The sequence below is a fragment of the Bos indicus genome, chromosome 27 (assembly GCF_029378745.1).
Source record: "Bos indicus isolate NIAB-ARS_2022 breed Sahiwal x Tharparkar chromosome 27, NIAB-ARS_B.indTharparkar_mat_pri_1.0, whole genome shotgun sequence".
NCBI lineage: Eukaryota > Metazoa > Chordata > Mammalia > Artiodactyla > Bovidae > Bos > Bos indicus.
This window is the reverse complement of record NC_091786.1, coordinates 32,322,981-32,336,602: the sequence shown is the minus strand read 5'-3', so window position 1 is coordinate 32,336,602 and position 13,622 is coordinate 32,322,981. Positions and strand designations below refer to the sequence as shown.

The 13,622-nt window shown below is 42.4% G+C and overlaps 1 protein-coding gene across 2 annotated transcripts in view; it reads right to left on the bottom strand.

The window, feature by feature from the left end:
* LOC139180115 (potassium channel subfamily U member 1-like) overlaps nucleotides 1–13,622 on the bottom strand; it is a 75,630-nt gene that overhangs the window by 20,125 nt on the left and 41,883 nt on the right. Inside the window, exons 2-4 of one of the 2 annotated variants that reach the window (XM_070781385.1) lie at nucleotides 9,520–9,616; nucleotides 5,739–5,963; nucleotides 4,221–4,407 (exon numbers count right to left, since the gene is read on the bottom strand). In XM_070781385.1, the coding sequence (XP_070637486.1) occupies nucleotides 4,221–4,407; nucleotides 5,739–5,963; nucleotides 9,520–9,616 (509 nt within the window). The remainder of the gene's footprint in view (nucleotides 1–4,220; nucleotides 4,408–5,738; nucleotides 5,964–9,519; nucleotides 9,617–13,622) is intronic. The other variant, XM_070781386.1, reaches the window with a different exon arrangement.

Sequence of the window (13,622 nt, the reverse complement as noted above, 5' to 3'; positions counted from 1 at the left end):
TTGGCAAAGTAATGTCTCTGCTTTTGAATATGCTATCTAGGTTGGTCATAACTTTCCTTCCAAGGAGTAAGCGCCTTTTAATTTCATGGCTGAAGACACCATCTGCAGTGATTTTGGAGCCCAGAAAAATAAAGTCTGACACTGTTTCCACTGTTTTCCCATCTATTTCCCATAAAGTGATGGGACCGGAGGCCATGATCTTCATTTTCTGAATGTTGAGCTTTAAGCCAACTTTTTCACTCTCCACTTTCAGCTTCATCAAGAGGCTTTTGAGTTCCTCTTCACTTTCTGCCATAAGGGTGGTGTCATCTGCATATCTGAGGTTATTGATATTTCTCCTGGCAATCTTGATTCCAGCTTGTGTTTCTTCCAGTCCAGCATTTCTCATGATGTACTCTGCATACAAGTTAAATAAACAGGGTGACAACATACAACCTTGACGTACTCCTTTTCCTAGATTATATTGCTTGCAAAGATTATATTGCCCAAGATTATATTGCTTGCAAAGGAGGGATGGGTTCTTACTCACCAATTAGTACTTATTTCAAAGCCCACGCTCTTTTAAGGGCTCCTTTGTAGCCCTATTAAAATATACCAGGTTGGGTTGGCATTTTCAATAAAACACTGAGATCAGTTTCCCTTAAAGGGGAAATCCTCCTTCAAATTCCACTTTCTGATTCCAATTCCCTCTAAAAGGGCTTGGAAAATCCCGACTTTCAGAGGCAAATCTTCTTCTTGGATAGAGATGTGTCCACATCAGCTGGCGTAACTGTATAAGTATCTTTTCTGACACCAGCTGGGGCACAGAAACAGTTTCTGCCTGAACTCCATCCTTCCTTGTAAAGTAATGGTTAATGTGAATGGCAATTTGAATATGTATCTGATGACAGCCTGGGTACATTCTACTAATGTCAATATTTTTGCCACCTAGTAGTACACAGTATTATACCTGAAATCTTCCAGGCTGGCAGGGTGCTATTACAAAAGATTGCTTAATTGTAGATTACTGCTGTACGTTTAAATTTCAGTAGCATATTAAGTTGTCAGACTTAATTACCGTTATATGTTTAGATTATGCCACAGATTATTTAGTTCAGTACCTAGGTTTGCCAACCTGCTCTTGTGACATGACAGGGCAGTAATTAGAGCATCAGCTGAAAAATCTTAAGTTTGCCATGATGTCATCCTTTAGCGAGTCTTCAGTCTCTCTGTCCTTCCATGTCCACCGTCCCTTGGGGGACCACTGGATGCAACAGCCTTGCTGGTCCTAGACAGGTTTTATGTGTAACTTTGGCATGGTCATGAAGACATGGAAAAGCATGCTGAGGCCACAAAAGGCTCAGCAGACATGTCCAGAGCAAGAGTTCTCAGTCTTGATCTTATCGACATTTCGCACTTGTACACTGCAGGATATTTAGCAGCATCTTTGACCTCTACCCACTAGATGCCAATAGCACCACCCCCCAAGCTGTGATAACCAAAACTGTCTCCAGACATTGTCAGCTGACCTATGGGGGTAAAACTGCCCCTGGTTGGGAACCACTGTCTTAGAGGAAGGAAAAGAAAATTGCCAGGATGCTAGATGCATGTTGGTGCTCAGCGTGGAAGAGCTTTTCTCCCTCCCTTCCTTTGTCTTCCTCCTTTCTACAATTGTGAAATTGTGGAATTTCACAATCCTTTATACTCTCAGTTCTTGGAGGTGATAATTCCCATCGCCACCTGCTTGGTCTGGTGCAAGGGGAATATTAGTATGAAATGGGAAGAATGGTTAAGAGAACTGATCAGGCTTCTCTGAGGGTTGGGAATTTCTCTATGCAAACTCCAGGGAGATTCCTGTGATGCCAGAACAACTGATGAGGTTTCTAAGTGACAGTCTTTGGCTATCTCCATGTGTGTACAACCTGAGTTTACTGCTGGCTACCTCTCTTAGGTAGCACAGGAGAGCCTGTCCGGACCTCTATTTCCTCATCACACAATGGGTGCATTGACAACCACACAAGGAAATAAGCAAGGTCTACACAATATACTTTTCTCTAAACCGTCCCTTTTGTCGTTGGGGAGAGTACCTACTCATACTTCGCGATGATTCAAACACTGTGACATCTCTTCATCATCTTTCTCCCTCCCAACCCTTTTCCCTCTTTTCTCTCTCTCTTTCTACTAAACCCATCATTTGCTCTTTTAAGGGTAACCTAGCCTGCAGCAGAGTATGTGACACATACAAAATGAATATATTCTTGTTGAATGAATAAATGCATAAATGAGAAGAATCACTAGATACATAATAAAAGAGACTAGAAGTAAAATCATAGGTTTCTATATGGTTTAGCCTGTATAGGATGTAAGATTAAAAAATAATAGAAGGACAAGTCACCTGATGATTAGCTAGGTGGCTTACGACAGTCCACCCCCAGTTGTTACTGAGTGAGCGTTTTCATCTGTATATTGATGACATTGCCTTCAGAGTGAATACTTCTCTGTCCAATTTTAGAAAGTTGAAAGCACGATACACACACACACACACACACACCATACAAATTTTGTGTAAATCTGAGTGCCCTCATTGCTAAGCTAAGGACTGACATAAAGAACACAATGTCATTTGTATGCATCTCCAGATTAGCTCAGCAAAGGTATAGTTCACATTTTCTTAGTGAGGATTTTCAATGTAGTTTGATATTCAGGAACTGCTTTGCTATTATTTCACTTAACAAAAACCCCTGAAACTCCGGTTTAGGTTGAGTGGTGTTTGGCTGTGTAGTGCAGGTCTATGCAGTAGCTGACTTAATTCACCCACCAAAGATTTGACAAGATTATTCATTTATTCCTTTGTCCCAAGAGCCCTCCATTTTCCTTCCTAGCAACAGTACTAGGAGTCAGAGAGTGGTCTTTGGGTTTCCTGATTTCACTCGTGAACATGTCCATCCACTGTCATGACCATGAAAGCTTTGTGAAGGCTGGACTGTCTGCCCTCTTCAAGTTCCATGTGAAGTAGGACAGCTGTGGTCAGCAAGACACGTGGTTAGAGGACAGAGTGCCCTATCTTAATACGAAGCATCCACATCCCCAAGGGAAACAGTTGGATCTGGGGTGGGGAGGCGCCTCCAACCAAGGGTTGTGTTCACTTCATGAATTGAAAATCTGTTCTAAATACTGAAAATTATTCACCATAATATTTTCATATTAAGTGGCTAGTCATAAATTTTTGGAAATGGACTGATAGCTAAGCCTTTTCCCAATTTGGGGAGAAGGTAAGCCACGAGTCTGCCGCAGGAATATACCTGAAGCACATTTTGGGCAAGTGAGATGCATGAAAACTCCTCACAGTCCACCTACTGGCTCACTTAAGTTGACTTAATAAGTGCATGTTACGCATCCACAGATGCTTCACAAGGGCTTTACTGGTGGCTCAGCTGGTAAAAATCCACCTGCAATGTGGGAGACCTGGGTTCAATCCCTGGGTTGGGGAGATCCCCTGAAGAAGGGAAAGGCTACCCACTCCAGTATTCTGGCCTGGAGAATTCCATGGACTGTACAGTCCAAGGGGTCACAAAGAGCTGGACACAACTGAACAACTTTCACTTCAGGCATCTACGGAATGACCATAATTGTACTCAGAGGAGTATAAAGGAGGAAGAGATGCAAACCCCATCCTGAAGTGATTTCCCCACTTCTCACCATCGCTTCCCAACCTGACACTTTTAGTTTATAGCAATTAGAAAGGACTTTAGGGCTAATCTTCTAAAAATTCATGTAGTGAAAGTATCTTGAAGACTGAAAGAGAGTTAGGCTTCATTCTGTCCAAGCACAAAACTAAGAATAGTAACTTTAACATCTACTAGCTCCAACGAGAACTAACTGGCAATAATAATACTTGTTATTAACAATAATGAAATACCAATGGCCATGTTCACTGATAATTGATTCGTGACAATAAACAGCACTTACGACTCCATGATTTTCCTTAATATGAGAAAACAGTGTTAGGGGCATTCCAGTTAGGAGATGAACGTCACTTTTCACTGGACTAGGGTTCCCCAGGACTGAACTGTCCACTAACCACTAATCCTAGTACAGAATTCTCAGAGCTGGATGGGATTTTCCAAGCCATCCAGCTCCATTTCTCCTCCTCCCCATCATGAGCGTTTTTTAGAGAGGAGTTGACTCCCTTTCCTCATCCTATCCTCTCCAGCCCCTTTCTATCGGGGTGTGGTTCTTACGTGGCCCTGAGGGTGTCCGGGCCGAGCAGCTAATTCGCAGGTATCCAATGTTGAGCGTGGCCATGATGGGCTCTGTGTCCACCAAAGTCGGGCCACTGGGTGACTTACAGGAGGAGGAAAAGACAGCACACATGGAACACTCCTCTATGTTGACCGCGTGGAGGTCCCCGGAATAGAGTGCAGATCCCTAAGGAGAGAAAATCCGGTGAGAGGACACTTCTCAGATGGCGCTGGTGCACTGGGGATGATGCAAGCTTCTGAACCAAAGCTGGCATCGAGTCACCTAGATGACTCAAGTGGGAGGAGAAGGGGGCGACAGAGGATGAGATGGTTGGATGGCATTGTCAATTCAATGGACATGAACTTGAGCAAATGCCCGGAGATAATGAAGGACAGGGAAGCTCAGAGTACTACAGTCCATGGCATCGCAAAGAGTGAGTCACAACTGAGTGGCTGAACGACAACTCAGGATAACAGTGGTGAGGAAAACATCGCATCTAAAGATCGGGAGGTCACCTCTGCATCCTCACAATGCTGCTTTTGGGGGCCCCACCTGGAACCTGGATCAATTAGTAAAGTGGCGGTTGCTCCTTTGGTGGAGAAATAGGGAGAGATCTGGTCCCACCATTAGGTGGCTGAGATGCAGTTACTGGTGATTCCTGACACCAGCTGAATCTGGAGACTTCTGGTCATTTTCTTTCCTCCCTTTCGACGGACTGAGGTGGTGCAGGGAATTTTATGGTGACTTTTTTAAAAGCAATACAACTTGCTTCCTGAGACAGCTGCTTTTAAAGAATACTTCTGATATATTGATAGCATTTCTTGAAAAATCAAACGCTTTGGTGCATCTCACACTGCCTATGTATATTTTAATCCAGGAAAATGGCGGCCTATAATGAGATACAGATCTCTATGTTGGTTCAGAGCAAAGACGATTACAACCCACAGTACCACAGGGGCCTAATGGACCCGTTTCTCAGAATTCCTCCTTTTCATACGTCTATCAAGGACCACATGGCACTATGCATTCCATAAAAGACGAGTTTGCAGAGCACAGCCTAGGAAGGCTGGCTAGGATCAGCTCAGGTGTAGACACTAGGTCAGAATCAGATTCAGAAATGCAGATAAACTCTTTACATAAAGGCCACACACATGGTCATTAATATAAACATGAAAATATGTCGATTCAAATCCTAGTCCAGCTACTTACCCACCGTGAAAACTTGGACAGGTAACTTCCTTTCTCTGTGCCTACAGTTCAGCATCTTTAAAATTTATACTATGGGGTTATTTGGAGGGTTAAGTGAATTAGTATGTGCAACCTGCTTCAAACCATTTCTGGTACCAGTAAGCACTGTATAATTGTATAAAATACTGTACAATACATTATTGATGTATTATTAGTATCATGATTAATCTTAACTAGTATTATAGTAATATATATATATAATATATAATAATATAATGTTATTATTATAATCATTATAACCATTCACTATTCCTTACTGTGACACTTACAGGCAGAATGTATATCTGGGGAAAATTCCGGATAAATCGCCATTCTCTCTGCAGGTAATCCAGAGACCCAATGAACACAATGTCCTTCAGCTCCTGACGGGTATAGTTGCTAGCTCTCAATGGCATTACAAAATTCCGAAGTCCCATCAGTGTTGAGTGGGCATCTCCAAAGATACATGCTACAATGTGGTCTCGAAACTCGTATTTTGCCTTGTCAGTTCGTTTCTAAGCATAAGCAGGCCAGACTCTGGTCATTTTTAGAAACAAGATGACAGTCCCTTAAAGAAGGCTCCTTCCCCACATTCCAACTCTTCCAGGTGTATTAACACTAGCACTTTCATAACAGTAATCAGATTCTGCAAATTCTCCTAATAATATGGAACATGGACAATTATACTTTATATCTTTTCCTGGTGTTCCTGCTTATTTCACTTTTTCCAGTTTTATATTAGCTTGGAGTGCCTCCATGAAAATTCAGATTGGTATCATTCCTCAAGTTGTGAAACCACTGAACCAAATGGGGAAAATAGCTCTCATTTTCATTACATGTTTTTAGCCTCATATATGCGCTCCAGTGTTCTTGCCTGGAGAATCCCAGGGATGGGGGAGCCTGGTGGGCTTCCATCTATGGGGTCACACAGAGTCAGACACGACTGAAGCGACTTAGCAGTAGCAGCAGCAGCGTGCTATAGTGGGCTTCCCTGGTAGCTCAGATGGTAAAGAATCTTCCTGCAATACAGGAGATCTGAGTTTGATCCCTGGGTCGGGAAGATCCCCTAGAGAAGGGAATGGCAACCCATTCCAGTATTCTTATCTGGAGAATTCCATGGACATGGGAGCCTGGCTGGCTACAGTCTGCGGGGTTGCAAAGAGTCAGACGTGACTGAGCAACTAACACACACACACACAGAGACACACACACACTATCGTACAACTCCCTGAAAACTTAAAACATCCCAAATCCTGTTGCTAAACTTACGTCTTCTAGCGAATCTTGAAAATTACACCACGTTGTACAGTATGATGCAGTTTTCAGTGGATTTTCATACATATGAAGACACATATATTAGTTTGAACCACATGAAATTGCCTTCTTCTGGGTCAAAAATGGTTGACTACTGGCAACTTCATGTGGTTCCACCAGCTACACTAAATGGATTCCAGAGAACTCCAGAGTTGAGGAAATTTATCATGAAAAATACACAAAATAAAAGGTTACATTCTGTTTCATCTCAGTCATCTGATTATGCCCTCAGAATCTTATCAGCATGGCCGATTTTTAGCATCTCTCCTATACTTTTAAGCTAAGATAAAACAATATATGTGACGGATATTTAGATCAGGTTTCTCCCACATTCACAGAGACTTTTAAAAACAGTAAGCATCACTTTTATTGAAAGGAATATTTTTAAAAGGAATATTTCTGTAAGAAACATTTTAAGTCTCTGTGATTGATCTCAGGGAATGAGTCAATGTCATCTTTCGTGGTGCTGGGATGGGTAGAAAAAGCACTGATTTTGTATTCTGGTTGTCATTCATGTATGACCATAAACTAGCTAGCCTCTCTAAGCCCCAATTTCTTTACATTTAAATGATTTAAAAATAAAAGTTAATTCTGTTGTGGAAATGGGATAATAGGTTGAAATTTCAGTACTTCTGTCTTTAACTGTTTTCAATAACTATTTAATCCAATCTGAATCACACTGAATTCCTAGATTTTCAGAGAAGGACTCTTGGAAACTGGTAGAGAACTTGCTAAATGCATTGACAAGCCGTTCCTGCTTGAGAGTGTTCTACATTCCTGAGTAGATGAAAACTCAAAATATTTCAAAGGGATGTATCATTCATCCTTATGCCAGTCCATCGCTGGTTAAAGAACAAGCTTCTGTGAAACAGGGGCTGCTGAAATTTAACAGGATAGATAAGTCACATCTGACATCTCAACAATTAGAGTTTGTTCTATTAGCATAGACTGGGAAATACTCTTTCTGAAGGGAATGGCCCCGTGAGGGGACACGAAGCTACTCATCTGGAGATCCTTTCTAGAGAGTGATATGAATCTTAACCAAATCCATTAAATAATTGTCTCTGGCTAATCCGATTAGTTTTAACTTGAATAATGATGCCTCTAACAGTATTTAATGGAACAGCTCTGAAGTCCAGAAATCGCTCTTCTGAGTAGAACTAAACAATTAGGAACAAGATACATGGCATAGGGCATTAACGGGCACAGCTAGCAAGGCAATTTCTCCAGGGAACTGTGGCACAAAACTGTCTTCCCACTGAGAAAGATGGTGGCTTCAGTAGGAAAGAGGGGAGTGCACTATTTGCTCCAAGTTGTTACTTTTCTGCAAATCGAACCAAGTTCAAAGTTGGCCAGAAATTTGCAACCTATACATTTCTCCTCTATGATCACAGTTTCAAAACTCTTAGAACCTCTTAAACTAGAAGCCCTTCTAAATTCATCAGAAGACTCGGTTATATTTCACATCAAGTGCCATAAGGGGACATCTCTCAGCAAGCTATCTGGGGACTTACTAAACGGGATAAAGAAACATCTGCTATTTCCATCTCTTGGTCTCTTGAATGCTTCCATCTGCAGTCACCTCCCAACCTTTCTAAAGATGTCCCTCCCACTGAAAACATGTTTGCCTTCCTGCTCAACGGATGTTTGTTTCATTTAAAATAAGACATACTTTCTAAAATGATGAGCTTAGGCAGTCCTAATAGTCTTCCAGTTGATATGACAGCTCTGACAACTTTGTGCTTCTGATCAAATGATTGATTATGCTTTTTATAAGAACTGGAACGTATTTTGTCAGGACATTGGCACTGAGCACAAGGATTGCGTGTGTGTGTGTGTGTGTGTGTGTGTGTGTAACAGAAAAAAGTGAACTAAACTACTTTTGGAAAGCAAGAAAAATACATAGTTACCAATTAGTCATAGCTGAACAAATTATACAGGGTTCTTACAACATGTAAGTAATCTTTTATTAGCTTATTTTAAATTAAAAAAAATAACCTTTTGTTAGTTAAATTTACCAGCTACTGCTTGAAAGTAAACCACTGAGATTGTACTTGAGTTTCCAACTCTGAGAATAGATGGAGATCGAGAAAGTGGGTGTCAGAGCCTGGGATTAGGATCTGAGGTGTTTACATCTTGGTTGCCGGCATTTCACTGAACTCAGTTAGTTTGTCTCCTTGGAAGGACAGAGTCAAGGACAGAATTCTACATCTATATGAATTCACCCATGCTGTGTGCTGTGGGAAGGCCAAGCACTACAGAGCTACATCCGTGGCTAATACATTCAGTATACGTATAACCAGCTTTAAGAAAAAATACTATTAAAAAATTCCAACTTTGAAAACAATAAATTAAGGAAACATTTATCTACTTTAAAAAAAGGGAAAGACTGCAGAGTTCTTGTAAACAGTATGTTCCCCTGGTACATGTAAATTAACCAGATTTACTAGCAAAACAGAAAAGTTTCAGGAGAACATTATTCTGAATAACTGACTCAGCTGAACTATTAAAGGAAGGAGAAAGTGGTTGAAGAATCTGAGCTAACGTGTTTTAAACCCTGGCATATTACCCACAAGGTTGTTGTCAAATGCCCCATCTGTTAACCTGCATATATTTAGATGGCTCGTGAGGCTGTATTTTTCCTTCAAAATGCACAGTTTACAAAGAGAAAGGGCAAGTGCTTATGACTAGCAGGAGGACACCGTCTACCCTAAGAGAAGCTCGAGTCTATCTGAGATTTGGCGCCAGGTCACCTACCAGAATCATCTTGTTCAAAGGGGTGGCTCTACACCAGTGAAACATGCCGCTGCTATCGAGGCGGTCAGACTCCTCTTCCATTTCGCAGAAAAAAGTCCTAAATGTGGAGAAGGGACAGTTAGCCTGGGAACACTCGGGGCTCTGGCGAACAATGCCTGATACCAAACTTGTTGAGCCCTGAGCCCAAAGGGAATAACACAGGGAAAGCAACCTTAGGTCTGTGAGACTCCAGAATAAAGATTCATGTCTGAAGGACAGCAAGGGGTCATGTCTTCAGAGCTGAAGGCACATTAAGCACGCTGGGGCAAAAGCCAACAAGAATTGTGTGCACGTGTGTGTGTGTGTGTGACATACCAGTCTCTCTTTTTACCTTAGATTAGATGTGTTCTAAAGGTAGTTATGTCTGCTTAAGTTTTGCCCTTAGTTTTGTTACTGTTTTGATGCTACTGCTGTTTGGGAGAGATCATGAGAGATGTTTTGTGCACCCTAATCTAGAACTTAAAGCGTTAGGAGATCCAGTCATGAGTGCTATATCTCTCTCCTTAGCCTGTTTTCTTCTCCTCTCCTGTCCAGATCTTTTCTTATGGGTCCCGGTTGAAACATCCTTACTCATTAAATGCATTTTGCATCCTTTACAGCTTGCATCTCACTGGCCTGCATTTGACTAAAACTTGCTCAAACCTTGGTCTAAGTCTTGGCAAACCCTTCCATATGATCGCCCCACACTGCAGTCAGCCACAACACTTGTCATGCCATAGAGTCAATCACCAAAAAGGCTGGAGGAGGCTTAGAAAAATTCCACTCCCATCCTGAGGAACATGTGCCTGTGAGAGAAGAAAGGACACCCTAAAGGGATCACCGAGAGGTTTGGGTTAGAAAGGACTATTCAAGTTGAGAGAATCCAGGCACAGGCTGCAGAAACAACCTCAAAATCCCAAGGGCTTAATCCAACATGGGTTATTTCTCACACACACTATTCATTTTACTGAGGTGAACAGGTGTCTCTGCTCCACACAGTCACTCAGCGTCTTAAAAGGAAAGAGGATCTACCATATTAAATTGATTGGCATGCCCCCCTGGAACTCACATCCTCCTTTGTCATCAAGGCAAGAGAAGAGAAAGAGATGAGAGAGTCAGGCTCAGGCATTTAACTGCCTTGGCCCAAGTCAACCAGCCATTGTACCTCACATTTCACTGGCCAGAACGAGTCACGGGGCTCCTGCAGGCTTTATGGGGCTGAGGAATCGGGAAGCATTTGAAATATCTGCTGAGCATTTCTGTCTCTTTCAGAGACTTTACCCCTTAGTTCATGGATAAAATTCAAAGAGCTAACAGACTGAAACCTGACACTTGAATATACTGATGAGGTTGAGATTACTGGTATTCACAATTTCCCATTCTCCTTTCCTGCCTTAGCAGATGGACAGGTTAGGTGAGGCCACGTGATTCGCTCTGGCCAATGACATGTGAGCAGTCATGGTTGACATAGGGAGAAGTCCTCAGGTGAGCCTCCATACCTCCTCCTAACCCATTGCAGAGATGACCAGCCTGAGTATATGAGTGATGATGAGCTGATTCCTTGCCTTCCTGGCCCATGTTGGACATGTAACATGAACAAGAAATATGGGTTGTGCCAAGCCGCTAAGGTTTCTTGGTTGCTACCACAGTATTAGTCAGCCCTATTCTAACACAATTACCTTTTCCAAAATATTCCATAATGTGAGCAACTGAAGAAGTCCCTAACACATGTTTTCTGGAGGCAAATAAATTTTGAGAACAGTAGCTCCTCTTTGAAATTTACCCCACACCTTAGCATATGAAAGGTTCTGAAAAGTCTTGCAAAAGAGATATCATTTGAAATTTGTATAATTCAGTGTTTTACACACTTCTTTGACCATAGAAACATTACTATTTACTTAACTACCTATACTTATTTAAACACGTCTGTTACGATGCCTTTTCCAAATACTGTACCATGGCACGCTATGGGTTCAGCCCTGGTAACCTGTAGCTTAAGATAGCATTCTCCTGTAAGATTTTACTATTCATCCATAGAGTAATATGACCTATTTCTCTTTGTGCTGAAGGGTTAGGGGTATTCTCTGTGAATTAACACAGCTTGTTATTTGATACCTGGTCAAAGACTCAGACTCCAACATAATAACAAGCAATTTTTGCTCTCTTTGACCAGGTTAATTTCTAAACTGCTATGTAAAACCATAATTTTTCTGACAAAAGAACTTAGATTGACATGTCAGATCTAAAGTAATGGGATAGAGAGAGGACACAGATAGAGAAGCTGAGGTAGGAGGCTTGAGGCAGAAGGGTTTAGAAGGGTTTGGAAAAGCAGAGAGGCTAATTGCTGATGAGATCAGCCAAGGACTAGGTGCAATTCTTAATTTTCCTCTCCATTTAATCTCCCTACAAGCTTAGTGATTCCAGTCATCTACCTAGCCAGAAGACGTTGTAATATAAGCCTCAAAGTCAGCTTGACTAAAATAAGCTACCTTGTTCATTCAAATTAATGTGGCTTTTTGTGGTTTCAATATCCATAAGTCATGAGCCCCAACCCAGAACCCTAAGAGCCAAACAGGCACACTCTTAATGGTGATGGCTAAACAGGACCATGGTGATCATTAAGGGGAACACACCAAAGACCCATATCTGGTTTTGATTTTTATCAGGACTTGGAGAATGGACTGTATTACTCATTCATAGAATCTTCTTCTCCCATCATGTGTAGCTTTCTCGACACTATGCCTCAAGTGCTAATATAACGTAGCTAAGTTACCGTCAGGAGGCGGCCCTCAGTGCCCAAGTCTGCAACAACTGTGCCTACTCTTCTGCTCACTTTCTTCAGCTTTTTTTTTTTTTTTTTCCGCTTCCTCTCGTTCTTCCTCTCCCAAGTGCACCCCCCATAATGAATAAAGCGTCCTTGGTCTGGAAATGAAATGCCTTTTTGGCAAATGGAAGATGATCTCCTTCCAAGCACATTTTAACTTGACTCAGAGTAGCAAATAAGTCACTGTACACATTTCTATCATAATAAAAAGCATGATCTATGTACGCAAGCTGTCACAGACAACGTCTTTCTTCATTCTGACGTTATGGAAAACAGATAGGCCTTAGAGGAAACACCTGTTGGAGACCGGCATTAAAGAGAAGGCTGAGAAGGAGACCCGCTTCATCATAAAGGCATCCATCTGGTGTCTTCGCCAAAGCAAAACCTGATGTGATTCAGTTCACCACCCCTTAACTAAAGCACCTTCCTGCCATATGTCTCACAAATGACATGGTCCTTGCAGAAATATACTTCCCTAAAGAGACGAATAAATCATCCATGAGAATGTGGAGCACCAGCAGTCTGAGGACTTAGAAACCAGGACTGGAACATAAAGGCCAGGTCTGTTGGACGGAGAGGTAGCCGCACGGCACCATCCAGGTTATCAGAGCAACCTGAGGAGCCTCTTGGGTGAGGGCACTTTCTGTGTAAGAGAGCCTGGCAAGAAGCCAGGTGGGAGTCCCCTGAGAGGGCCCTGTTTGGGATGAGAGTGGGGGTTTGGTCACAAGACCGGCTTCTTGTTGTCTGAGCCAAGTGGGAGAACCAACCTCCAAAGGGGAGACCCCAGGAGGCACTGAACCTTGATATGTCCTTGGAGTCAGGTCTCGCCTTGTGCCTTGGGGAGCTGATGGGCTTAGTGTGCTGGGTGGGAACAGCATGGCAGCCGCCCACCCGGGACGTGGGGAACAGTACCGGGAGGAAGCCATCAGCGATCTTTGCTGACAACTGCCTTGCTTCAGGCTGCTTTGATGTTCATGAAGCAAACATCTTGTGAACCCAAGCTTGGACCTGTCCCAGCTAAGGAAGGCAGGCTCTTTCCTCTCTGCTCTCTGGAACCATTCTGAAGAAAACTGCTACTCTGCCCGGGGCCACAGCAACCTATCGTGTATGAATCCTGTCCCTTGGCAGCCGTCCCCAATCTTTTTGGCGCCCTGGACTAGTTTTGTGGAAGACGATTTTTTCCATAGTCTGAGTGGGGGGATGGTTTGGGAATGATTCAAGTGCACTAAGTTTATCATGCATTTTATTTTGAACATTATTA